The sequence below is a fragment of the Symphalangus syndactylus genome, chromosome 17, assembly GCF_028878055.3.
Source record: "Symphalangus syndactylus isolate Jambi chromosome 17, NHGRI_mSymSyn1-v2.1_pri, whole genome shotgun sequence".
NCBI lineage: Eukaryota > Metazoa > Chordata > Mammalia > Primates > Hylobatidae > Symphalangus > Symphalangus syndactylus.
This window is the reverse complement of record NC_072439.2, coordinates 12425225-12451022: the sequence shown is the minus strand read 5'-3', so window position 1 is coordinate 12451022 and position 25798 is coordinate 12425225. Positions and strand designations below refer to the sequence as shown.

Below are 25798 nucleotides of genomic sequence, written 5' to 3'. Positions count from 1 at the left end.
TAGTTTTTCATGGTTTGGACATGTAACATCTACTTTCTTAGCAATTTTGCAGTATGCATTGCATTGTTACGAGCTGTAGCCACCGTGATGTACAGCCGATCTCTTGGACTTACTCCTCCTGCCTATCAACAGAGATTTGTTGAAGGGATGAATCTGCTTCTTCAGCCGTTGGTAAGGGGATCAGCAGCGAGGACGCTGAGAGAGGAGCCGCTTCCGTTGGAAATCGCTTCCCGTCCACCTCCAAGCCTCTTTCCAAGCGGGATTCAGCACCAGGCGTCCCTGGACAGCTCTGGAAACCCAACCCTGCCGGAACCGTTCCTTGCCAATCCCAGTTTCCCGCCGGGGCCACTTGGTGGCTGCGCCCGCCGCTCAGCGGGAGGAAACCCCTTTCCTGTGCCGGTAGGAGAGGTGGAGTCGCATATGAGTGGCAGGTTCCGCAGCCAATAGTATGGGAAGTTCTGCCGGCGGGTCTCGGGGAGGCCAATGGGCAGGGGCGTGGGGGGGGGGCGTGGACCATCGGCGCCGAGCGGGGCCTCTCCGGGCCGCGTCCGTGGGATCGAGACTGCGCGGCGGTTGGGTGGGCAGCGGCGCCAGTCGGCGGACGAGGGGTCCCTGGGAGGTAGGTACGGGCAGAGAGAGGACCGGGGGCGGCGGGGCGGGGCGGCGCTGGGCGGCCGGTGGTCTGTTGGACTCTACCCGCACGTTAGCCGAGGCCCGACTCCGGTGTCCGGTGGCGCGAGGCACACAGAAGGCGCTCAATAAGTGCTGATTGAATGAATGAGCCCGTGCCCTCCGCATCCTGGCCCGAGCAGCCTCCGGTTTGAGAGCGTACAGGCCACCCTCACCTTCGCTGTAAAGACTGAGGCATCCCGATGCCGGACAGGTCTTTATTGGGCGCCTACTGTGTGCCTGGGTGGCTCTGCGTTGGGTGCAGCTGGCCCTGAGCAAGACAGACAGCCTGGTCCCGCCCAGCTCACCGCCTGGGGGAAGGAACGACTTTAAACGACTTAAAATAATGTAATTCTTAGCTCCCTCTGTAGCACAAAATAAAATAAAACAACACCAGGGAAGGGGGCGGGGAGAGCTCTGAGTGGAGACATCTGAGCAGTGACCCGAAGACCTCAATGCAGTGAGGTAGCGGGGCCATGAGGCGCTTGGGGCTGGTGGTGGGGGAGAAAACCCAGTTGAGGAAAACTCAGGGACAGGGGAGGAGCTGAGATTCCTCCTAAGAACGGTGACATTTTGGGGTCCAGCGTGAAACTGACTTCACTTTGGCTCATTGCATCAGGTAATGCGGCCCTTATCAGTGGCCACACGCTTCGGCTCGTCCATGTGTTCAGGCAGCGGTTTTTGAGTATCTGTTCTGCAGCAGGCCTTCCTGCGGGTACGGGGATATGGTTTAGGGCGGGAGTCAGTCAGGGGCAGAGAGGGAGACGGAGTCTCGCTCTACAGCCCAGGCTGGAGCGCAGTGGCGTGATCTCGGCTCACTGCAACCTCCGCCTCCTGGGTTGAAGCAATTCTCCTGCCTCAGCCTCCCGAGTAACTGGGATTACAGGCACGTACCACCATGCCCAGCTAATTTTTTTTTTTTTTTTTTTTGAGACAGCGTCTTACTCTGTCACCCAGGCTGGAGTGCAATGGTGTGATCTTGGCTCACTGCAACCTCCACCTCCTGGGTTCAGGTGATTCTCCTGCCTCAGCCTCCCGAGTAGCTGGGATTACAGGTGCCCACCACCACATCCAGCTACTTTTTGTATTTTTAGTACAGACAGTGTTTCACTGTGTTTACCAGGCTGGTCTCAAACTGTGGACGTCAGGTGATCTGCCCACCTCAGCCTCCCAAAGTGCTGAGATTACAGGTGTGAGCCACCACTCCCAGCCGAGGGAGGCCCTTTTGAGGGGTCCTGGATGCAGAGAAGCAAGAGAGAAGAAGGAGGCATTGCTGGAAGGTCAGGGGAAAGAGAGCAGTGTTCCAGGTGGAGAGAGGAGAACCCATGCAGAGGTCCTGAGGCACGAGTGAGCTTGGCACAGAAAGGACCAGTGTGGGCCGAGGCGAGGCAGGAGCTTGTCATGCAGAGCTTCAGCCTCAGGGTACAGAGTTTAGACTTTATTTCGGGGCATGGGGAAGCCATGGACCACCACCATCCAATAGAACGTTCTGCAGCGATGAGAGTGTTCCCTTTGCTGTCAAATACGGTAACCACATAAGTCAACTAGGCTTGTGTGACTACTGAGCACCTGAAATGTGGCCAGGGAGACTGAGGAGTGGAATTTTGTATTTTATTTAGTTGGTTTTTTTTTTTTGAGATGGAGTTTTGCTCTTGTTGCCCAGGCTGGAGTGCAGTGGTGCCATCTTGGCTCACTGCAACCTCTGCCTCCTGGGTTCAAGCGATTCTCTTGCCTCAGCCTCCAGAGTAGCTGGGATTACAGGTGCCCGCTACCATGCCCGGCTAATTTTTGTATTTTTGGTGGAGACGGGATTTCACCGTGTTGGCCAGGCTGGTCTCGAATTCCTGACCTCAGGTGATCCACCCGCCTCGGCCTCCCAAAGTGCTGGGATTGCAGGTGTGAGCCACCACACCCAGCCTGGATTTTTTTTAGTTTTGATGAACTTTTTTTTTTTTTTGAGACAGTGTATTAGTCAGTGTTCTCTAGAGGGACAGAACTAATGGAATAGTTATATATATAAAGGGGAGTTTATTAAGTATTAATTCCACACGATTACAAGGTCCCACAATACATTGTCTGCAGATTGAGGAGCAAAGAGAGCCAGTCCGAGTTCCAAAACTGTAGAACCGGCCAGGTGCAGTGGCTCACGCCTATAATCCTAGCACTTTGGGAGGCCGAGGCAGGCGGATCACGAGGTCAGGAGTTCGAGACCAGCCTGACCAACATGGTGAAACCTTATCTCTACTAAAAATACAAAAAAATTAGGTGGGAGTGGTGGCGCGTGTCTGTAATCCCAGCTACTAGGCAGGAGAATTGCCTGAACCCAGGAGGCGGAGGTTGCAGTGAGCGGAGATTGCGCCATTGCACTCCAGCCTGGCAACGGAACAGAGCAAGACTCTGTCTAAGAAAAAAAAAAAAAAGAAAGCTAATGCAATGCCCCTGCTGTTCACAGTTGCTGGACTGAGACATGAGCCTCCAACTGTGTGGTTGGGCTCGGTAGCGCATCGTGGGACTCGGATGTGCGCCCGCAGATGATTTGGCCCTGCGGTGACTGGAGCAGCCCAAGCCGCCGCCATGGTGAAATTGCTAGTGGCCAAAATCCTTTGCATGGTGGGCGTGTTCTTCTTCATGCTGCTCGGCTCCCTGCTCCCCGTGAAGATCATTGAGACAGATTTTGAGAAGGCCCATCGCTCGAAAAAGATCCTCTCTCTCTGCAACACCTTTGGAGGGGGGGTGTTTCTGGCCACATGCTTCAATGCTCTGCTGCCCGCTGTGAGGGAAAAGGTAAGAGCTCCCTGGGCACTAGCAGCACCCCTTGGCACCTTATGGCCGAGGGACTCTGATGCATTTTCAACACTGATACCAAGTTCAGTGGAGGCCTTGATGCTATAAGGGTGATGGAAAGTAGGAAGTGAATTTGCCGTGTGATTGTGAACTGGTTACTTTCTGTCTCTGTGCTCTACTGGCCAAACAAGGGGTTTGGACCAGACCTGGGATTCCCAACAGGTGGATTTGTCGGTTGTCACCTGATAATCAGACCAGACCACCCACCCAGGTGGGGCACACTGTGTCCCGAAGCTGGAAAGCGTGGTCTCTCTTCGGTTCCTGTATCAGTCAGCTACTGTTGCATAACAAATTATAGCAAACTTAGCACCTTGAGACTATAGACGTTTATCATCTCACAGTTTCTGTGAGTCAGGGGTCTGGGCACTGCTTCAGGATGTCACAAGGCAGCAGTCACGGTGTCTCCTGGGCTGTGGTCTCATCCCAACGTTCAACCGGGGATGGGTCGGCCTCTAAGCTCACGTGGTTGTAAGCCAGGTTCAGTTCCTCATTGGTTGTCGGATGAAAGGTGTCTGTTTGTCAGTGTCTGTTGGCTGGGGCAGCCCTCAGAGCCTGGCCACGTGGGCCTCCCTGGCATGGTCAGTTCCTTCATCAGCAAATGGAGAAGATGGCCATGACTCCGTGTAAGACAGAGGGTGCAGTTCCCATGTCATGCAGAGGTGGCAGGGTATCCCTTCCCCTCTGCCCCAGTGTCCTGCTGGTTAGAAGCAAGTTCAAGTCCGTCCCACACTCAAGTGGCCAGGACCTCACAGGGTATGGCTGTCAGGAGGCAGGGGCTTCTGGGGCCATCTCGGAGTCTGTCCCCCCCAACTCCCGACAGCATCATCCTCTGCTGACGTGTTCCTTGAGCTCCCCCATATCAGCAGCCCAGAGCATGGGTCTCCTGTCGGGCCACAGTGTGACCAGCCCTGGCCACACTTGCGGGGTGACCCTGGGTGAGTGGCTTCCTCTCTCTGGGCCAGTGCCACATGTGACAGTTGAGTTTGTGTTGGCTACATACTTGGTGGAAATGTGAGGACCCCCTGTTCTTCCTCCCAACGAAAGCACAGAAGCCCTAAGCTGACCGCCCCCACCCCTGGCCCTGCTTTTCCTCGTGCCTAGTGTCCAGAAGGGAGGAGAAGGGCTGATGTCTGGGATTAAATCATCGGAGCCCGTTAGTGTGGCAGGGTAGAGTTCCAGGGTGGCTCCCTGAGCTTCCAGCCCCTGCTCTGCATGCCCCGTGCTGTTCCCTCCCCTCGAGTGTGGGTGGGGCTGGGACTGCCATGGGTGTCACTCCTGCCATTATGTCAGAATCCCAGCAGAGGGGATGTTGCAGCTGTGATGACCACCCCAAATCAGTTAACACTGAGTTCATCAAAAGGGAGGGGGGTGGGCCTGGCCTAATCAGGTGAGCCACTCACCCCCCGCCCTGCTGGCCTTGGAGAAGCAAAAAGCCAGGGTGTGCCAGGAGAAGGGCATGAAGCGAGGACCCGAGGGCAGCCTCTCGGTGCCAAGAGCCGTCCCCGCCAACAGCCAGCCAGGACACGGGGGCCTCAGTCCACAGCCACCAGGAGGTGGACTCTTCCAACCTCCACTGAGCTTGGAAGAGGACCCTGGGTGTCAGTGAGATCTCAGCCCTGATGACACCCTGCGAGACCTGGAGCATAGAGCCCAGCTAGCCCGCACCTGGATTTCCACCGTTCAGAGCTGAGACACCACATTCCTGCTGTTCTGCGTGGCTGAGTCTGCGTTCATTTCTTACGCAGCGTGTGAAGACTGACATCAGCACTGCGAGGATGGAGATCTTGGTCGTCTCTGATGTCTCCTGCATCCCAGAGGCCACTGCCAGCCCCCCTTTTCCCCACAGTCATGGTGTCACCCCCGTCACCCTCTGACTGCAGCCCTGGGCGACTGCGGGGAGCTCGCTCTTCCCTCCCCCTCATCACAGTGGCCCTTTCCCGGCACCCAAACCTTTCCCTGCCGTTCCCCTGCCCTCGGGCTGGTCAGGCGGATGAACTCCCTCCTCCCAAGCCCCCAGCCTCACCCACTGCAGGGCCAGGCTCTCAGTCACCCCTGGAAAGTGGTGCCTGGTTCACAGCTCCTGTGCATCTGCCTCACCTCTCCTGATCGATGTCTGTCTCTGGGGAGTAGCTAGAGTTCCTGGTGAGCTTGTCCTCAAGCGAGGCGTGCGCGAGGCCTCCAGCCGGTGGTCAGCGAGGGAGTTAAGTGGCTTCTCCGTGGAAGCACAGGCTTCTGCTGCTGCAGAGGCTCACCCAGCGCGATCTGCCCCCAAGGAACACCGGGAGATGGCTGGGGACATTGTGGTTGTCATGACTGGAGGTGCTCCTGGCCTGGAGTGGGTGGAGGCCAGAGACACTGCTCAGCAGCACCCTGCAGTGCCCAGGACGGCCCCATCCCAGAGAACAGTCCAGCCCCAAATGTCAACACCTTCCCCCTACCCGAGTTGTGAAAATAAAAAATGTTTCTGGACATTGCCAGGTGTCCACACGGGCAGAATCACCCCGGTTGAGAACCACTGTGTGCGTGTGTGTGTGCACGCTTGTGTGTGCACCTGCGTGTGCACGTGTGTGTGTGTGTGTGCATGTGTGTGCTTGTGTGTGTGCATGTGTGTGCGTGCATGTGTGTGTGTGTGCGTGCATGCACATGTGCGCATGTGTGTGCGCATGTGCGTGTTTGTGTGTGTGCATGCATGTGTGTGTGTGCATGTGTGTGTGCGTGCATGCATGTGTGTGCGTGCGGGCATGCATGTGCGTGTGCACTTGCATGTGTGCGCATGTGCGTGTTTGTGTGTGCATGCATGTGTGTGTGCGTGTGTGCATGTGTGTGCACGTGCATGTGTATGTGCATGTGTATGTGTGTGTGCATGTGTATGTGTGCATGCATGTGTGTGTGCATGTGTGTGTGTACATGCATGTGTGCACGTGTGTGTGCGCGCATGTAGGTTGTAACGAAGTCTCCGCTGGGAAGGAAGCAGGGAAGCAGGTGGTGTTGTGAGTGTCGGGCATGTTGTGATTTTCCTCCACTTTGGTCTCGAGGTCTCTCTGGATGGTGGCTGTAAAGTCTGGCCCTGCCGTGACGAGCCTCCAGGGAGCTGTTGTGGGTGTTTACAGCCTGCCTTTCACGGGACACTTCATCCTGGCGCATAGCCTAATGCCTGCGTGTCCGCGCTGTGAGCAGCCGTCCCTCCCATAGGAGTGTGTGCCTCTTGCAGACGCCCTGCGGCTCCTGTCTGACCCGCGTCTAGTTTCTTTCCACCAAGGTCTCCTCTCGCTAGGAGAGCCCTGACCAGGAGGAGAGTCAGGCCCGGGCATGTCAGTCAGGGAAGCACAGAGGAGGCCCCGCGGCAGAACACGCAAGGCCAGTGCAGCTCTTTATTATTTATGTGTTTATTTTGAGCCAGAGTCTCGCTCTGTCGCCCAGGCTGGAGTGCAGTGGCACGATCTCGGCTCACTGCAACCTCTGCCTCCTGGGTTCAAGCAATTATCCTGCCTCAGCCTCCTGAGTAGCTGGGAGTACAGGCGCTCGCCACTGTGCCCAGCTAATTTTTGTATTTTTAGTAGAAACGTGTTTCCTCATATTGGCCAGGCTGGTCTGGAACTCCTGGGCTCAAGCAATCCACCAGCCTCGGTCTCCCAAAATACTGGGGTCACAGGCGTGAGCCGCTGTGCCCGGCTGGTAGTGGCGGTGGTAATTCATCAGAGGCGAGCCCTTCCTCTCCCACTTGTTTTAACCTCTGTGTGAATCGGGGATTTCTGGACTTTGCTTTGAACGGTGACATCTGGCCAGCCCTGTCGCCGCCACCCCTGAGCGTGGGTCTCTCTCTCTCTCTTGGGTGTCCCCGGCTGCAGCTCCAGAAGGTCCTGAGCCTCGGCCACATCAGCACCGACTACCCGCTGGCCGAGACCATCCTCCTGCTCGGCTTCTTCATGACCGTCTTCCTGGAGCAGCTGATCCTGACCTTCCGCAAGGAGAAGCCGTCCTTCATCGACCTGGAGACCTTCAACGCCGGGTCGGACGTGGGCAGCGACTCGGAGTATGAGAGCCCCTTCATGGGGGGCGCCCGGGGCCACGCGCTGTACGTGGAGCCCCACGGCCACGGCCCCAGCCTGAGCGTGCAAGGCCTCTCGCGTGCCAGCCCCGTGCGCCTGCTCAGCCTGGCCTTCGCGCTGTCGGCCCACTCGGTCTTCGAGGGCCTGGCCCTGGGCCTGCAGGAGGAGGGGGAGAAAGTGGTGAGCCTGTTCGTGGGGGTGGCCGTCCACGAGACGCTGGTGGCCGTGGCCCTGGGCATCAGCATGGCCCGGAGTGCCATGCCCCTGCGGGACGCGGCCAAGCTGGCGGTCACCGTGAGTGCCATGATCCCCCTGGGCATCGGCCTGGGCCTGGGCATCGAGAGCGCCCAGGGCGTGCCGGGCAGCGTGGCGTCTGTGCTACTGCAGGGCCTGGCGGGCGGCACCTTCCTCTTCATCACCTTCCTGGAGATTCTGGCCAAGGAGCTGGAGGAGAAGAGTGACCGTCTGCTCAAGGTCCTCTTCCTGGTGCTGGGCTACACCGTCCTGGCCGGGATGGTCTTCCTCAAGTGGTGAGCGGCCTCGCCATTGTCCCTGCCGCCGGAGCCCACCGGGAGCCCCGGGCCAGACACAGGCCGCGTCCCCCAGCCCCGCGTCCCCCAAGAGTGAGCACTGTGGCCCTGGGCCACCACCTGTGCACAAGGGGCCTCCCGGGACCAGGCTGTGCCCCCGATCCTACACCCTGAGCCTCAGAGCACTGCTACTTTTTAAAATACTTCTTTCTCTTAAAAGTCTTTACCAAAGCTGTGTGGCCATGTCAACCTCGGGCCGTGGTGTGCGGCAACCCACGGGCGGGAGGGCCAGGGCCTGGGTCCCCGTGAGATCGGTCAGGACCCGTCTCTCTCTGCCGCACACCCCCAGCCTATGGATAAGGACGGGAGCGTTTGGCTGCTGTGGCCAGAGTGAGGGCTGCGCCGCCCGTGCCTCCGGAGCCAGCTGGGGGCCCTGAGGCCCCATCGCCTACCCTGCTCTGTTGCCAGGATCTCGCCACCCGAGCCCCAAGTGTCTTGAGGCTTATTAGAGGCTGGAGTCACTGCGATGGGACAGCCGGGCTCCGTCCTTCCTGCCACACGAGGCTGTACCCCCCGTGAGTGGGCCGTGCACCCTCAGGGGTGCCCTCTCCTTTTCCCTTTGCTGGTGTGGCCCCTGGAGCGGGGACCCCTGGGCCAGGTGAGTGTCACAGTTTCCTGAGACTCACGAGCAGAGCCAGGAGGCAGCTTAAAGATGAGTCCTCAGCTCCGCTACACACACCGGGGTCTCCAGAGGAGGACGGACCCTACTGGCGATGGGGCAGGCGCCCCGCGGCGCGATCCCTCCCGTGGACACAGGGACGCTGCTCCCGAGAGGGCAGGAGCGCAGGGGACGAGCAGCCGAGCGTAGGCTGGGGCAGCCCTGGGCTCCGGGCTCCGTGGCAACCTCCGGAAGGCCTGAGCTGTCGTCCGGCAACCCTGCCGGGTCTGGGGAGGTGAGAGCTGGGGAGGGATGCCTTTCCTCGGGGATTTTGCTCTGCCTGGCTCGAAGCTGCTGTGGCGCCGCGGAAGGGAGCCCGGCCTGCCTGCCTGGGCTGGGTTTTTCCACCGGCTTCACCACCTCCTCGCTCTGACCTGGAGCCCCGGCCCCTGTCTCTGGGCCTTGGCGTCTTCCAGCCCCATCAGGGCTGTGAGGGCCTCTGGCCGTCCCCACCTCCTCCCTTGTCACTCAGCTTTGGGCGCCAGGCCCCAGGTACCCTTCTCCTATCCCATGCCCTGCCTCGCCACCACGTCTCCCTACACCTGCCCACAAGACTGACTGTGGGGGACTACACGGAGAGGTCCCCATCTGGCCTGTGGGCTTGGGCCTGGCGGGGCCTCCTGTCCATCAATCCATCACTCCAGTCAGATGGGGAGCTCCAGGGCCAGCCAGTGACTGCTCTGTGGGGTGTCCCGGCCGGTGGCCCTGCTGCAGCCAGCTCAGCTCCCAAGTGCCAGTCACAGGAAGGGATGACCTCGAGAGGGCGGTGGCTGCCTGGAGCATTGCCATGGGGGTCCCGGGAAACCAGAGTAGTCACACAGCCCCTGTAAGTAACTTGCACTCCAGGGGGTCCCTACCCCATTGCTGTTGGAAGCTTGGGGCCTGTTCTGGTAGGCTGTGTCTGAACCTGTTACTGGGGATCCATCTCTGAACCCCGTGCAGCCTGGCCCTGGCCCCAGGGGTATAGGAGCTTCCCAATGTCCTGAACCCGATGTGGTTCTGCCCGTCCCTCCCCCGACTTCACCCCGCCTGGGCCGTTTGTCCTTTACCCCAGGTGGGTGGGTTGTGAAGCCGCTGGGTCCCTGCACTGGTGGGGGATATGGCTTGAGTTTCGCGACTGCCAGGGGATAGAGACATCCAGGCCTCCCCCACACGGGAAGGCTCAGGGTCCCCGTCCCCTGAATCCAGCAGGAGCCCACGTGGGGCAGAGCACCGCCTGCCCCAGGGATCCCCATCCATCTTCGCCCATCACAGCAGGAAGCACAAAGTGGGGCCCTGCCCTCCACCAGCTATCAGCTCCCCAGGGTGGCCCGAGGGACCCAAGCTGTCGACCCCTGCAGGCCCAGCCACCCCGCCCCAAGGATCCCAAGCGGCTTCTTCCCCTTCCCTCCAGAGGAGCCTCTGACACCACATTGTCCCCACCGGCGCTGTGCCGTCAGCCACGTCTGTCCTCCCAAGGGTGGGAGCTCAGGGCTGGCCCTGCTCCTCTGACTGTAGCAGACCAGAGGCAGTGGCCAGAAAGCAGGATGCAGGCGGGGGCGAGCAGGCTGCGGCCTCCAGACCTCTCTTGTCCCAGAGTCCTCAGGAGGCACGAAAGGAGCTTTCCTGGGGCCAACGGGACCCTAAGGCAGCAGGATGTCTCTTGAGCCACTTTTGGTGGCGGTCACCACTCTTTTTTTTTTTTTTTTGAGATAGAGCCTTGCCTTGTCGCCCAGGCTGGAGTGCAGTGGTGCGATCTTGGCTCACTGCAACCTCCACCTCCCGGGTTCAAATGATTATCCTGCCTCAGCCTCCCAAGTAGCAGGCGCCCACCACCATGGCCAGCTAATTTTCGTATTTTAGTAGAGACGGGGTTTCACCATGTTGGCCAGGCTGGTCTCGAACTCCTGACCTCATGATCCGCCAGCCTCGGCCTCCCAAAGTGCTGGGATTACAGGCGTGAGCCACCGCGCCCAGCCCACTTTTTTCTTTTTTTGAGATGGAGTTTTGCTCTGTCGCCCAGGCTGGAGTGCAGTGGCAAGATCTCAGCTCACTGCAACCTCCGCTCCTGGGTTCAAGCGATTCTCCTGCCTCAGCCTCCTGAGTAGCAGGGACCATAGGTGCCCACCACCACGCTTGGCTAATTTTTGTATTTTTAGTAGAGACGGGGTTTCACCGTGTTGGTCAGGCTGGTCTCGAACTCCTGAGCTCAGGCGATCCGCCCACCTCGGCCTCCCACAGTGCTGAGCCACCGCGCCTGGCGGCTTTACCTGCTCTTGAGGAGGAACTCCAGCACATGTCCATGTTGGGGTAAAGACGTGGAGTGGTCCTCTCGCCCGTCTGATCTAGAGTCCAGAGGCGCGGGGCTCATTCCCAAGGTCCCCTTGGCTGACGGCGGCCGGGTCCGGCCTAGACCAGGCTCCTGTGAGGCAGCCCAGCAATCTGTCTCCTCTGGCTCTGCCCACAGACACACTGTCATCCAGTGCTAGGAGCCACTGCTTGAGGAAGCCTGGGTTTGTCGCTGCCTGCAGCCACAGACCACTCCCGCCTCAAAATGACGGCTCAGCACTGCAGAGCAGGCCAGCTCTGGGTGCACACAGCCGCCTCCATCTACGCAACTTTGAGTCAGAAATGTCACGTGACCTGCAGAAGCCAAGGGTCCTCCTCCTTAGGGGTCTCTTTTACTGACTGTGACTCCCAACTGGGGATCTTCTGCCCCCAGGGGACACCGGGCCAGGCCTGGGGACATCTGTGGTTGTCTTGACTAGGGGTGCTCCTGGCATGGAGTGGGTGGAGGCCAGGGATGCTGCTCAGCAGCCTGCAGTGCCTAGGACGGCCCCACCCCAGAGAACGGTTCAGTCCCAATGTCCACAGGGCCCAGGGGGAGAGACCCAGCTCAACTCATAGGAAGACCCAGGACAGGTGATGGTGGGTTGTGTCAACCACCTGTTCATGAGAGAGACACGGGGAGGAGAGGGAGCACCTGCCAACCATTTTCGTGCGCTGGCAGAGACCAGGAATAGCTTGGACAGATCGTTCCTGGATAACACAAGACAGCTTCCTGTTTAAAAACCAAAACTCCGGCCAGGCGCAGTGGCTCATGCCTGTAATCCCAGCACTTTGGGAGGCTGAGGCGGGCAGATCACTTGAGCCCACAAGTTGGAGACCAGCCTGACCAACATGGCGAAACCCCGTCTCTACTAAAAATACAAAAATTAGCTGGGTGTGGTGGCAGGTGCCTGTAATCCCAGCAACTTGGGAGGCTGAGGCAGGAGAATCGCTTGAACCTGGGAGGCAGAGGTTGCGGTGAGCCGAGATCGCACTACTGCACTCCAGCCTGCGCGACAGAGCAAGACTCGGTCTCGAAAACACACACACAAAAAAACAAAACTCCAAGCGCAGAGCACCCAGTGCCACCTTCGTCCAAATGCAGCACTCCTGGCTGGGTCACGGCCACCCCTAGGCCCATGCCTGGCCAGGGGCTTCTCTTGTCTATGACCAGGCAGGTCACAGGCGGGAGGGACCCAGGTCAGACCCAGCCACTGCCCCGCCGGAAACAGACCCAGCAGCCTTGCCTAGACCCCAGGTGGGTCCAGGTTTTTCTACTGGGACAGAGAGGGTGGGCCGGGATGGGGGCGTCTCAGCTCTGCAAGCTGGAGAATTGACTCTGGACTTGAGCTCGGGGTCCCCGAGGGGCGCAGGGGTGAGCTCCAGCGGGAAGGAAGCCCCTCGTGGGGTTCTCAGCACAGACAGCTGGATGGCACTGCCGGATTCCCCCACCTGGATCTGGAGACAAAAGGGGAGAAAATGACGAGGCGGCGCCCAGGCCTGCGGGGTTGAGTCAGCCGTAATAACAGCCTGTCGGCCCCATGGTGTCTGTTGTTTGCATTTCTGTTGCACAAGTTATTAGCCGGGGAGGTTGGCGGTGGATGGGATGGTGTCTCCCAGCCCTTGGCACCATCAGACTGTCCTGACCAGCAGCTCTGGACCCTCTGCCCCACTGGGAAGAGGGGGGCTGCGTCCCACCTGTTCCAGCCGCCAGCCTGCTCCCAGCTTGTGCCCTGAGCTGTGTCTGCCTTTGTGACAGAGCCAGTGAGCAGCCTGTCACCAATAAAGACTCCTCGGCCTTCACCTCGATCCTCGGAGGCTGCCCCAGCCTTTCCAGGGTCCCCCTGCAGGTGGGAAGGAGGCGGAGGCTCCTGAAGGTAGAGGAGTCATCTCCCTTTCGAGGGAGCACGGGCGTGGGGGCTTGTCTGGAAGACCCCAGAACTCTTCTCCCGGCTGTCGGGTGCTGAGGCCAGACGGGGCTGGAGTGGGAAGATGCCCCCACCTCTGTCCCTGCCACCCCTCAGGCCTCTGCGGCTCTGCGCCTGCAGCCCCTCGGGGCAGTGACACAGCTGGCCTTGGTGTCCTGGTGGAGGGTGGAAGTGATGGCGGGTTGCGGTCTTGTAGGGTGAGAATCGGGTTAGACAGGTGAGTGCTTCAGATCCGGGGAGCTGCACACGGAGGGGAGGGAGTGGCCAGCGCTGCGTCGGGCTTCTGTATGAAGAGGTGAGCGGGCTGGCTGGGCTCCTCCAGGGGCTGGCTGGGTTTCTGTCTCAGCTAGTGGAGGTCCAGCCAGACTCAGGCTAGACGAGCTGGCCCCCAGAACAGGCTTCTGTGCCTCAGCTTTGTGGACATCTGGGGCCATCCTGTGCCTTGTGGGAAGCTGAGCTGCAGCCCTGGCTCTGGGGTGGGGCCTGAGAATTTGCATTCCACTGAGTTCCCAGGCAACGCTGGCCATGCTGGGGTGGGCAAAGTTTGAGACCCATGGACCCCTCCAGGGTCCCTCCCCCTGGGCACTGTGGACACTGGGGCCAGATAGTTCTCTGGGGTGGGGCTGTCCTGGGCACTGCAGGGTGCTGAGTAGTATCCCCGGCCTCCACGCACTCCATGCCAGGAGCACCCGCAGTTGTGAGAACCACAAATGTTCCCATCTAGTGCCTAGTCTCCCCTTGGGACAGAATCACCCCCCCGGGGGAACTGCTGCCCCAGAACTAAGGCGGCTAACATTCTGGAGAGGGAGCCGACGCCAGCATGTTACGCGGTACCAGGTAGCAATAAATGCCCTGAAAAGAATCAGGACACGGTGAGAGACGGCAAAAGGACATGATTTTAGCTCCGTGGTCTCCTCAGGAGCGGTCTCTGGGGTGACGTGAGGGGGACTGGAGGAAGTGAGTGAGAAGGAGATGGGGGAGAGAGAGCTCGTCTGGCTGAGGGAGCAGCACGTGCAAAGGCCTTGGGGCCTCTCTATAGTTCTCAGCCTTTTTTCTCTGATGACCAGAGTGGCTGCTTCTCTCTAAGAAGACCCAGGTGTTACCGGAGTTTATCCTGACAGTGCTAAAGACTCAGTAACCCCACTCCTCAGAGGTGGTGATGAAACAGCACCCTGGCCAGGCGCGATGGCTCACGCCTGTCATCCCAGCTCTTTGGCAGGCCAAAGCGGACGGATCACCTGAAGTCAGGAGTTCCAGACCAGCCTGGGCAACATGGTGAAACTCCATCTCTACTAAAAGTATAAAAATTAGCCGGGTGTGGCGGTGGGCGCCTGTAATCCCAGCTATTTGGGAGGCTGAGGCAGGGGAGTTGCTTGAACCCGAGAGGTGGAGGTTGCAGTGAGCCAAGATCACACCACTGCACTCCAGTCTGGGTGACAGAGCAAGACTCTGTCTAAAAACAAAAACAAAAAATCATAGCACGCTGATGTTAGAGAGGAACCCAGTGCTGACTCTAGGGGCCAGGCAGGGTGAGGCCTGGGTCTTCCACGGTGGCCTGGGGGCTAGGGGAGCAGTGGTGAGCAGCTCTGCAGATGCCGAAGGGCAAAAAAACCCAAAAAAACAAAAAAACGGGCTTGGGTTAACCAGGCGCGGTGGCTCACGCTTGTAATCCCAGCACTTTAGGAGGCCGAGGCAGGCGGATCACGAGGTCAGGAGATCGAGACCACGGTGAAACCCCGTTGCTACTAAAAATACAAAAAAAAAAATTAGCCAGGCGTGGTGGCGGGCGCCTGTAGTCCCAGCTACTCGGAGAGGCTGAGGCAGGAGAATGGCATGAACCCGGGAGGTGGAACTTGCAGTGAGCCGAGATTGCGCCACTGCACTCCAGCCTGGGCGACAGAGCGAGACTCTGTCTCAAAAAAAAAAAAGAAAAAGGGCTTGGGGATGCCAGCCTGTTCATCTTTGAAGGCAAACTGGTTTTTAACAAATGGTCTCTGTATTTTAAAATATCGATGCCACCAGCCTGGACAGTATAGTAAGACTTTGCAGAATTTTTTTTTTTTTTTTGAGACAGAGTCTCGCTCTGTCGCCCAGGCTGGAGTGCAATGGCACGATCTCGGCTCACTGCAACGTGTGCCTCCCGGATTCAAGCGATTCTCCTGCCTCAGCCTCCTGAGTAGCTGGGTTTACAGGCGCCTACCACCATGCCCGGCTGATTTTTGTATTTTTAGTAGAGACAGGGTTTCACCATACTGGTCAGGCTGGTCTCGAACTCCTGGCCTTGTGATCTACCCGCCTCAGCCTCCCAAAGTGCTGGGATTACAGGCGTGAGCCACTGCATCCAACCCAGAATTTTTTTTTTTTTAAGGCAGAGTCTTGCTCTGTTGTCCAGGCTGGAGTACAGTAGTGTGATCTCAGCTCACTGCAACCTCTGCCTCCCAGGTTCAAGTGATTCTCCTGCCTCAGCCTCCCAAGTAGCTGGGATTACAGGTGCGTGCCACCACATTGGGCTAATTTTTATATTTTTAGTAGAGATGGGGTTTTGCCATGTTGGCCAGGCTGGTCTTGAACTCCTGACCTCAAGTGATTCACCCACCTCAGCCTCCCAAAGTGCGGGGATTACAGGCATGAGCCATTGTGCCCGGCCCAGAAAAATTTTTAAAAATTAGCTGGGCCTGGTGGTGTGTGCCTGTAGTCCCAGCTACTCAGGAGGCTGAGGAGGAAGGATTGCTTGAACCCAGAAGGTAAGGCTGCAGTGAGCTGTGACCTCACCACTGCACTCCAGCTTAGGTGGTGGAGTGAGACCCTGTCTCATAGATACAGATAGATAGATAAGTAGATGATTGATAGATAATAGATGACCAATAGATGACAGATGATTGATAGATTAATTGATAGATGACAGACAGATGAGTGATAGATGATAGATAGATGGGTGATAGATTGATTGATTGACAGATGCTAAACTTGAAATGCATCTGTGTGGCTGAGCCCCCAGGGTGACTCGGCCCCCTGAGGCCGGGATGTGCAACCTCGGCTTTGCCCACGTGGCCCAGAGACCACTGAAGAGAGCTGAGACCGGACCCCACTGCCCTTCTCTCCAAAGGCTAGCCGGGGCTCGTGAGGCCCGCGTGGCCCTGGTCAGGGCAGCAGGGTGAGGAGAGCAGCCGTGGAGCTGCAGGGCCGGGTGAGGAGCCGGACGTTGCAGATGAACGCCGTCCCTTGCTGTTCTGCTGAAAGGAGATCTGTAAGGCAGGACAGGCCGACCGTCCCCAGGACAGGACTCCAGATAGCCAGGGACAGGGCAAGAGGATCACAAGTGGGTGGCCATCCATCCCCAGCAGGCTGGGCTGTGGCTTCAGAGCCTGATGGATCCGGACCGACCTCTTCCCCACTAGGCCACCGTGGGCGAGCCGCTTCCCTTCTCTGAGCAGCAGTTTCCAGATGGGAGCAGGGACAGTGGCCAGACCGCTGAGGACCCAGCACCCACTACACTGGCACTTTGTGTTTGCAGGACCCATGCAGACTGCCCCGGTGGGTTTCACCCTGGGGACTCAATGTGGACGCCTGTGGCTCCTGCCCAGCTCGGGAGCTGGAGAGGTTGACGGGTCCTCTTCTCCTTGGCAAAGATCAGCCGGCCTCAGTCCTCCTCGCCCACCTCTGTGCCTCTCAGGACGCCGAGGGACTCTCCAAAGAGGGACTCGGGTATGAGAGGCAGCAGGGAACCCAGGAAACTCCAGTGCCAGCCCCGGCTTGCTCAGTGCCCCAGTCTGCAAGTGCCCTGGCCCCTGAGATGTGGATCACGGACCTTTCCATGGAGAGGCAGAGCTGGGGCGCCCACCCACCGCCACTCACAAAGGCCAGGCGGAACCCTCTGCTCCCCGGCCCACCATGAGGGAGAAGCTCCTGCTGTCTTAGTTTGGGTGCCCGGGAGAGCTCACCGCCAGCTGTGGCCTGGGCGCCGTGGGCCATGTGTGGAGCCCCTGTTCCTCGGGGACAGCGAGGAGGGGAACAGGGCCTGGCCTCGCCGGCTCATGCGGCCCACAGCCTGGCCTGGGAGCTATAAATAGCAGCCGCAGCGTGGAGTTACCGCCCTGCCCACTCTCCTGCGCATGAGTCAGCCTGCCCCGGCCTGAGCTGGTGCCCGGAGGAGACAGGGAGCCGGCCCGACACCCTGCCCCACGCAGGCGGGTCACTCAGGAGACGAAGGCAGGCAGGTGGACTGGGAAGGGGCTGGGCTGCCGTCTGAGTGCTTGGGTGCGCAGCAGCCCCGTGTAGGTGGGCACCCTGCCCATGTGTTCCCAGCAACCCTACAGGCGGGCAACAGTGACGTCACTCACAGATGGGGGAACCGATGCTTGAAAAGGCACTTCCCTGCAGGCAGCCACGTAGAGCAGAAGCTGGGATTTGTTTGCCCTCAGGGCTGTCTCCATCTCCTGCTGAGGGCACCCCCAGATGAGGGTCAGGGGCCCAGCCATGCTCTGAGGTGCTCCTGCAGGGCTGGGTTCAGGGCGGGAGGGAGGTGCACACCAGGTGCACTCAGGCCGGGCCATGGATGCCAGGCTGAGAAGCTGGACCTTGACCTGGGAGAAGGGAGCCATGGGTGGCGTTAGAGCAGGGGAGGCCCATGTTCCGGTTGGAGCATTGAGTGGCAGAGTGGAAGGAGGGCTGGAAGAAGGGGGTCTGGAGGCCAGGAGGGAGAGTAGGGTCAAATCAGGGAGAAATAGAGCTCTTTGAGCCCCAAAGCCGCATGAACGTCAGTGCCCCAGCCTGAGTGGCAACAGGAGAGGGGACTGAGTGGTCTTGGGGGCAGTGCCAAGTCTCCGCAGAGGCAGAAGGGCCCACCTCATCCAGGGCCATGGAAATGGTGGGTCATGGAGAACCCAGGAGCTGAGGGCCCAAGGGGTTCCCCAGGCTGCAGCACCTGCTCACAGGCCTGGTGACGGGGAGCTCACCACCTTCCAGACCAGCCTCTCACCCACTGATGGCTCTGACTCTGGAGAGACCCTTGTGGGTCCCAGAGTTGGCCTCTCCACCAAGGGGTGCCTTCCTCTAACAGCCTTGCGGCCTGGGACTGTCCCGCACCCACCCCTGAGCACACCTTCTGGCCTGGTCACTAGACCCCAAAGTCCAGTCTCCTCTGGGATCTGTCCGATGAGGCCAAAGGGAACCTCAGCCTCCGGGCCTCCAAAATGGAGGAGGAGTCATGGTCTCTTGTGGACACACAGACGCATCAGAAAAGCCAGTGCTCCCGTAAGACGCCTCCTGTTGGGGGAACACAAACATTTTCCTAACCCATCCTCTGCAGAACAGCACCAGCCCCCTTTGCTCACCCCCCACCTCCCTAGGCCTGACTGCCATGGGCTGCCTCCCCTTCCACAAAACCAGCCCTACAGAGCGCTGAGTCCGCTTCTGCCCCCATCCCGCCCCTGCCCAGGCCCCTGGGATGGGTGGGCCTCCAGGTGCACCCCATTGACCTGAACCCTCTCGCCTCTGCCCGCTGCTAAACCTGTTCATTGATTGTTGATTATCGACTTACTCATTTCACAACGCACCCCTCTGATTCCCCGCCCTGCGTGTGACCCGGCCCCAGCCGGCCTCAGGGGTCCCATTCTGCACCCCCTTTATCCGCATTTCTGCCAAAGCCCCCCCATCCCCTGCTGGACTCTGCTCCTCCCAAGCCGGGCTCCTGGCCCCCACTCGGGGTTTCCCGGGAAGCGGCCCCAGCTCCCACCCCGAGGGAGGGCGCGCGCAGGTGGCCACGTGGCAGGGCGGGGGTCCCGGATCCTGGCGACCTCTCCCACCCTGGGCGCCGGCAGGGGTGCCGTGGTGGGCGGGCGGTCCGGGGTCCCGCGTGGGGCGGCGGTGACCTTGCCCGGGCGGCGCGCGGGCCCATGGGCCCGGGTCCCCGGGGCGGGGCGGGGCGGGGCGGAGCGCGGGGCCCGGCGGGCGGGGACGGCGCGGGCGCGACTGCGGCGGCTCGGGCGGGCGGGGGGCAGCGGCGCCAGCGGACACCGGAGCGGGCAGGAGCAGCGGCCGCGGCGCCGCAGGGACCAGCGGGTCCAGGTAGGCGGCCCGGGGCGGGGCGGGGGTCCCTGCGCAGCCCCCAGCCCGCCGTCCTCCCCGCCGCGCGTCCCTCCTTTGTCCCGGCCCCACCCTCCCGGGCCTCGGGGCCGGGCCCTTCCCCGCCTGGCTCCAGGGCCCCTCGCCCGGCGTCCCCCGCCCCATCCCGCCGGGCCCGGCCGGCGCCTCCGCGGCTCACCTTGGACAGCTCCCGGCCACCTCCCCTCCCCTACCCGGAGGGCGCCCCCCCTGCCGAGCCCGCCCCACCGAGGCCCACCCCGCCCCCCCTCTCCGCATTGGTCCCCTCGGGCAGGGCCTCCTCCCTCCTGCAGCTGCCTACTTCGCCCTCCGCCCCGCTGCCCAGCCAAGCCCCTGCCTCTGCGCCCCCTCCCCGGGGTGGGCTCCTCCTCTCCACCACTGAGGTCCTCCTCAGTCAAGGGTCGCCCCTGGGCTGGCCCCACACTCTGCCTCTGCGCCCTCGGGCCCCCTAGAGCAGGCCCTTTCTCCATCAAACTCCTCACCGGCCAGGAGGCCCTGGGTCAGACCCCCGCCCCACCCTGGGTCAGGAGTGACCCCCGCTAGACCCCTGGGTGGCGGCTCTCTCTGCTTTCCTGACCCTCAGCTTTGCTTTGACACCCCCGCCCCCACCAACCACTTCGTGCCCGGCCGGGAGCCGGGCTTCAGGGACCCAGGGCTGGGGTAGATTGGCCCTGCCTGGACGTCTGGGGGTGGGCTGCCCCGCACAGGCGGGAAACCCCAGGAGTCTAGCCAAGCAGGGTGGGCTTCCAGTCCCGCTGTGCGCCTCCATCCCCCTGCTCTGTGACCTTGAGCCAGCCCTTTCTGCTCCTGCCTCGGTGCCCAGGACCCCCTCCCTCCGCCCGCACCCCCCAGGCGGTGGAGGTGGGAAGTTGCGTGGGCTTCGGGGCTGTTGAGTGCAAGCGCCCTCCTGGTCAGGGATTCCAGACCCAGCGCGGAGGACAGTATTGCTCATGGGGGCTGGAGCTTCAGTGCCCACAGCAAGGCAAAGGCTGGATCTGGATTATCAAGGGTAACAGATTTGCCAGAAAAAGAAAACAGGATCTGGGTCCACAGAACCCACGGCCATTAGGACCCCAGGCGGGTCTTGGTGGCGTCTTGCTGCACAGCAGCGTGCCCGCCTCTCAGGGCGCCCACCCAGGAAAGGGCAGGGTCTGCAGCGCAGGCTGCCTCCCCCCACCACGAGCACCCCCAGCCTCCTCCGAATGCCGAGAATTACTATGCATGTAGTCCACAAACCCGGCAGCCAATCACATGAGTTGGCATTGCTGAGGCGCCCAGAAGTTTGCCTGGCTCATCACAACTGGGGACTGTGTCAGCTGGCGCTTTCATCATCCTGTTTTCTTTTTCTGGCAAATCTGTTACCCTTGATAATCCAGAAGGTGCCTTTGCAACCAACAGGCACAGCCAAGTGCCCTGCCCACCGGCCCCCAGCCCCTGCGATCGTGATCACAATTGTGATCGGGGTCTTCGCTGTACCGGGCACGGCCTAGGGCCTTTCTCCACCTTGTCACCTTACTTGTCCCAACAGTGGTTCGCATTTCACAGAAGAGAAAACGGAGGCTTAGGGACTTGAATTTGCCTGTTAGGTTCAAACCACTGACTCCCGGGGAACCTCTGGACCCTTCCCATAAACACACCCCCACCCCCAGTGCAGCAGGTAGAAACTGGTGCCTCCTTCTCTCCCACTGTAGACCACCTTGCTGGGGGACACCCCTGCCCCCCACCGCTGCCCCAGAGACTGGAAGGAGGAAGGGGAGGGGAGGACATCAATTCTGGAGATAAGCCACGTGCCCTCCCCCCAGCGTTCTTCCCCTACCTCCATCATTTCAGGATCTGCTGTGCTGTGTGACCTCCTCAGGCTGCTGGACCTCTCTGAGCCCAAGAGAGAAGAGAGGGGCTAAGAGGTGCCCCTCCCAGGAAGTGCCATTCCTAAGGATCCGTCAGACCTGAACAGGAGGGGCTAGGGCACACCAGGCCATAGTTTGATTTTAGAGTTTATGGAGCAGGGATTTTCCCGTTCAGCTTCTGGATTTTGTATTTTTGTGTCCCAGCCGGGCTGCAAGACCCTGCCTCCCTGGGGCAGCTATTGGGAATCAGTGCCCTGATTTGCACATTGTGGTTGCACTTTGGGAGCCCGAGGCGAGAGGATCACCTGAGGTCAGGAGTTCAAGACCAGCCTGGCCAACATGGCGAAACCCCGTCTCTACTGAAAATACAAAAATTAGCCGGGTGTGGTGGTGGGCGCCTGTAGTCCCAGCTACTCTGGAGGCTGAGGCAGGAGAATCGCTTGAACCATGGAGGCAGAGGTTGCAGTGAGCCGAGATTGCACTACTGAACTCTAGCCTGGGCGACAGAGCGAGACTTGGTCTTAAAAAAAAAAAAGAAGGCCAGGTGCAGTGGTTCATGCCTGTAACCCCAGCACTTTGGGAGGCCGAGGTGGGTGGATCACCTGAGGTCGGGAGTTCAAGACCTGCCTGACCAACACGGAGAAACTCCGCCTCTACTAAAAACATAAAATTAGCCGGGCTTTGTGGTGCATGCCTGTAATCCTAGCTACTTGGGAGGCTGAGGCAGGAGAAGAGCTCGAACCCGGGAGGTGGAGGTTGCGGCGAGCCAAGACTGTGCCACTGCACTCCAGCCTGGGCAGCAAGAGCGAAACTCTGTCTAAAAATAAATAAATAAATAAGAATAATAAACTAAAATACGAGTTCCCAGGGCTGTTGCCCTGGCCGACCGATTCATCCTACCTAGGGCTTCGGCCCTGACATATGCATCTTAAACACCCGACCATGTGTGGCTTCCACGAGGATTAGCCATCTCTGGGTTGGGAGAAGAGCAGGGGACCGGTGGTTGTTGGAGACGGGCACCGTTTCATCCACCAAACAGGCTCAGGGTGGCACGATGGCTCAGCAAGGTCTCAGAGCCAGGCAGGTGTGGAGCGAGAGGTGGAAGCCAGGCCTGCTAGCTTCCAGGGGCCCCTGCCACGCTGGGAAGAGAGGGGGAAGCTGGCACAGCCTGGAAGGGACACCCACACCCAGGGAAGGAGTTTCGTGGGCATCCCGGCGTCTCCCACGCCTCTCCTAGCTCAAAGTCCCCCAGGGAAGCTCAGGCCCCAGATTTTGTTAGGGAGAAGTAAGCAAAGGGTGTTGGCTGTGCGCCCGCCTGCGGGACAGAACTGCAAAGTCAGCCACAAGCAGATGGGCCTTTTCAGGAGGCAGGAGGCAGGAGGCAGGGCAGCCACCTCCTCTGAGAAGCCGTCCTGTCCTCCTCCCTCCCTGGGGCGTGGGGCTGTCCCCTCAAGGCTGGGTGGCCTTTGACGTCTGACCCTTCTTTCTGCACAGGCTCCGTCTGGGGTTCTCGCAGCCGGCACCAGCCCTCCCGGCCCCGGCCGCCCACCCGCCGCGGGGAAGATGCCGGAACAGAGTAACGATTACCGCGTGGTGGTGTTCGGGGCGGGCGGCGTGGGCAAGAGCTCTCTGGTGCTGCGCTTCGTGAAGGGCACGTTCCGCGACACCTACATCCCCACCATTGAGGACACCTACCGGCAGGTGATCAGCTGCGACAAGAGCGTGTGCACGCTGCAGATCACAGACACCACCGGCAGCCACCAGTTCCCGGCCATGCAGCGCCTGTCCATCTCCAAGGGCCACGCCTTCATCCTGGTGTTCTCCGTCACCAGCAAGCAGTCGCTGGAGGAGCTGGGGCCCATCTACAAGCTCATCGTGCAGATCAAGGGCAGCGTGGAGGACATCCCCGTGATGCTCGTGGGTAACAAGTGCGACGAGACGCAGCGGGAGGTGGACACGCGCGAGGCGCAGGCGGTGGCCCAGGAGTGGAAGTGCGCCTTCATGGAGACCTCGGCCAAGATGAACTACAACGTCAAGGAGCTCTTCCAGGAGCTGCTGACGCTGGAGACGCGCCGGAACATGAGCCTCAACATCGACGGCAAGCGCTCCGGGAAGCAGAAGAGGACAGACCGCGTCAAGGGCAAATGCACCCTCATGTGAGCCCGGAACGCCCGCCTGCCCGCCGCCCACCCCCACCGGCCCCGGCCCCCGCTGCCTCCCCCGACACCGACACCCTCCTTGGCCTCCTCCTCTTTTCTCATCCTTCCTCCGACACCTCGGCTGGGGAAACCGAGGCCACCCCCGCTCCGCTGCCCCTGCCCAGCCTGAGGCAGGGCTGGGGCTCTTCTTCCTCCCCTGCTCTCTCTCCACCCTCCTGTTCTGTCTGTACCCTCCAAAACCAAGGGCCAGAGGTGGCCCCCTTGTCCTGCAGATGGGAAAACAGGACGGGGAGCTGGCAAGAGGAGCTGCTTGTGCCCGCCGGGACCAGAGGAGGCTGCGTTTGCCCATCTCCATCTCTTTCCCCGGAGTGTCCCCAGCCAGACCTGCGCATCCTGTCCCTCACATTTGATCACTGTGACCTTCCGGGGGAGGGGGGAGTTGAAAATGCACATCAGCCTCAGATATTTTTTTCTTTTTTCTCCTATTTGGTGTTAACATACACCCAAGCCCACCCGGCCCCTCGTGACCTCTGATCTGTGTCCCCTCCTCCGGTCCCAGAATGCCCCCTCTTCTCTGTCTTCACAGCGGGGTGTGGGGCACGTGGGATGGGCCTCAGGCCACCAGGCAATAACCACAGGGCCTGCAGCAGTGCCCCTGCCAGCCCCGAATCCCACTCCCGGGACCGGCCACATCCACAGCACAACTGCCCTGCCGGAGAGGCACCATGGGCGTGGAGGGGCTTCCCGGACACCGCCCACGTGGGGACCCACCTCTTCCACCAAGACAGAGACGTTAGCAATGCATGGTGGGTGGGGACCTGGGGTGCTCAGGAGGGGGTGCCCGGGGCCCTGGCCAGAGATACATCAATTACACCCACGTGAGGGGACAGCCGATGGGAGCGAGCACCAGCAGGATCCGAGGGCGCCCGGGACAGAGGTCTGCCCCACCCACTTCCTCCCCACCACCTGTGCCCCGGAGAGCAGGGCCTGCCCGGGAAGGCGGCGTCCTGGAGTCGAGTGTATCTGCAGCCATGAGGTTCTGGGTGTTTTTGTGAGAGAGTCTGAGTGACACCACACTCGTGTGACCCCGGGGTTGTGTCGAACATACACGGAAGTGACGGTGTATTTGTGCAGCCTGGTGTGCGCAGATGGGTGACTTGCATCTAAGTGCATCTGCGTGTATACCTGTGTGTGTTTGTCTGGGATGATATGTTTTTGTGGCAGTCTGTGTGTGTAATAGTGGTGTAGGGTATACAGAGAGGTGGGTAGTTGTAGATACCTGTGTGTGGTTGTCAACAAGACTGGATATTTGTGATGTGTCTGTGTGAATCTTTGTTGCCTGTATGAGCGCGACTATATTTTGGGGAGTGGGTGATATGGTTTATCTGAGAGCATTTATCTGTAAATATGTTTGTCCTGATGGAGGGACATGATCTCTGTTCCACTCTATAGCAACATGACTCTAGCAACGTGACTTTCGGTCCCAAATCTGTATCAGTCGGCTATTGCTCTGTAACAAATGACCACAAATGTAGCAATCAGAAACAACACACGTTTATTATCTCATAGATTCTGTGGGTCAAGAGCCTGGGTGCAGGTTGGCTGGGTCCTCTACTTGGGATCTCAGGAGGCTGCAATCAAAGCATTGGCCAGGCAGAGGTCTCATCTGAAGGCCTGATCGGGGAAGGATTTGCTTCTTAGAAGCTCATGTGGTTGTTGCAGCATTCAGTTCCTTGCTGTTGCAAGACTGAAGGCCTCAGTTCCTTGCTTGCTGTTGGCTGGAAGCTGCCCTTTGTTCTGTGCCATGTGGGTGTCTCCGCAGCGGGGCTCAGAGCATGGCAGCTAAGTTAGTAAAGGAAGGTGAGATGGAAGTGTTGGTCTTATTGGGTGTGAGGAAGCAACGTGTGTGTATGTGTGTGTGCGCTTTTGTGCAGTGAGAGAGAGAGAGAGAGAGATTGCACGCATGTGTCTCTGTAGTCATGTGGCCAGGTGGGACTATGTAGATAACAGATTGCTCGTGTCTGATTTGGTACAAGCATGTTTGTTTTCCTCTGTGTTCATATGAGTGTTTACTCAACAAATGTTTACTGGACACACTCAGAGAGAGGGAGTGTGCATACGTGTGTGTGTGTTGCTATCCAGCACGTGGCCCGGGCTCCCAGAAGAGCTGGCATTGTGTCTGAGCAGAGCTGGGTCGCCCCAAAACTTGGGCTGGCCCAGGGCCCACCAGCAGCTGATGTTGCCTCCTCTCCTGTCCTGGTAGTAGCTTCTGGGTTCTGAAGGTGCCTGAGAGAGTGAGGCTGGGCAGGGGTCTGCGGCCCTTTCTCAGGGACACACCCTGATAGCACAATCTCCTTGGGGCCCTGCCCACCTCCAGGCCTCTCCCACCCCAGGCCTTGCCCAACCCTGGGGAGAGAGGGGGTCTGCAATAGGAGGGGGCCCGAGCCTGCCCTGGCTGCTGGCCCATCCTGCCTGGGCATCCCTGGTGCTGGGGACTGTGCCAGGCCATGCTTGCTGTGACTCCTCCCCCACCCCCTCTCCCCCCGCATGTGGGTGCCCCCACTCCCCCATCATGGGGTCTGTGTAGCCTTCGCTCTAGACATAGTCTTCCTGCAATAAAAAAGTGGATCCTGCATTCCCCACCA

General features: G+C 59.9%; 2 protein-coding genes across 2 annotated transcripts; both read left to right on the top strand.

Annotated features, from left to right (window-relative positions):
• The first annotated feature begins 460 nt into the window (after positions 1–460).
• Positions 461–8323, top strand: SLC39A3 (solute carrier family 39 member 3). The gene is made up of 3 exons (XM_055248608.2): positions 461–619; positions 3122–3453; positions 7362–8323. The coding sequence occupies exons 2-3, from the start codon at positions 3244–3246 to the stop codon at positions 8094–8096; spliced, it is 945 nt and encodes a 314-aa protein (XP_055104583.1). The 5' UTR covers positions 461–619; positions 3122–3243; the 3' UTR covers positions 8097–8323.
• A 10702-nt stretch (positions 8324–19025) lies between these two features.
• Positions 19026–25798, top strand: DIRAS1 (DIRAS family GTPase 1). Its single transcript, XM_055249066.2, has 2 exons — positions 19026–19111; positions 22489–25798. The coding sequence occupies exon 2, from the start codon at positions 22558–22560 to the stop codon at positions 23152–23154; it is 597 nt and encodes a 198-aa protein (XP_055105041.1). The 5' UTR covers positions 19026–19111; positions 22489–22557; the 3' UTR covers positions 23155–25798.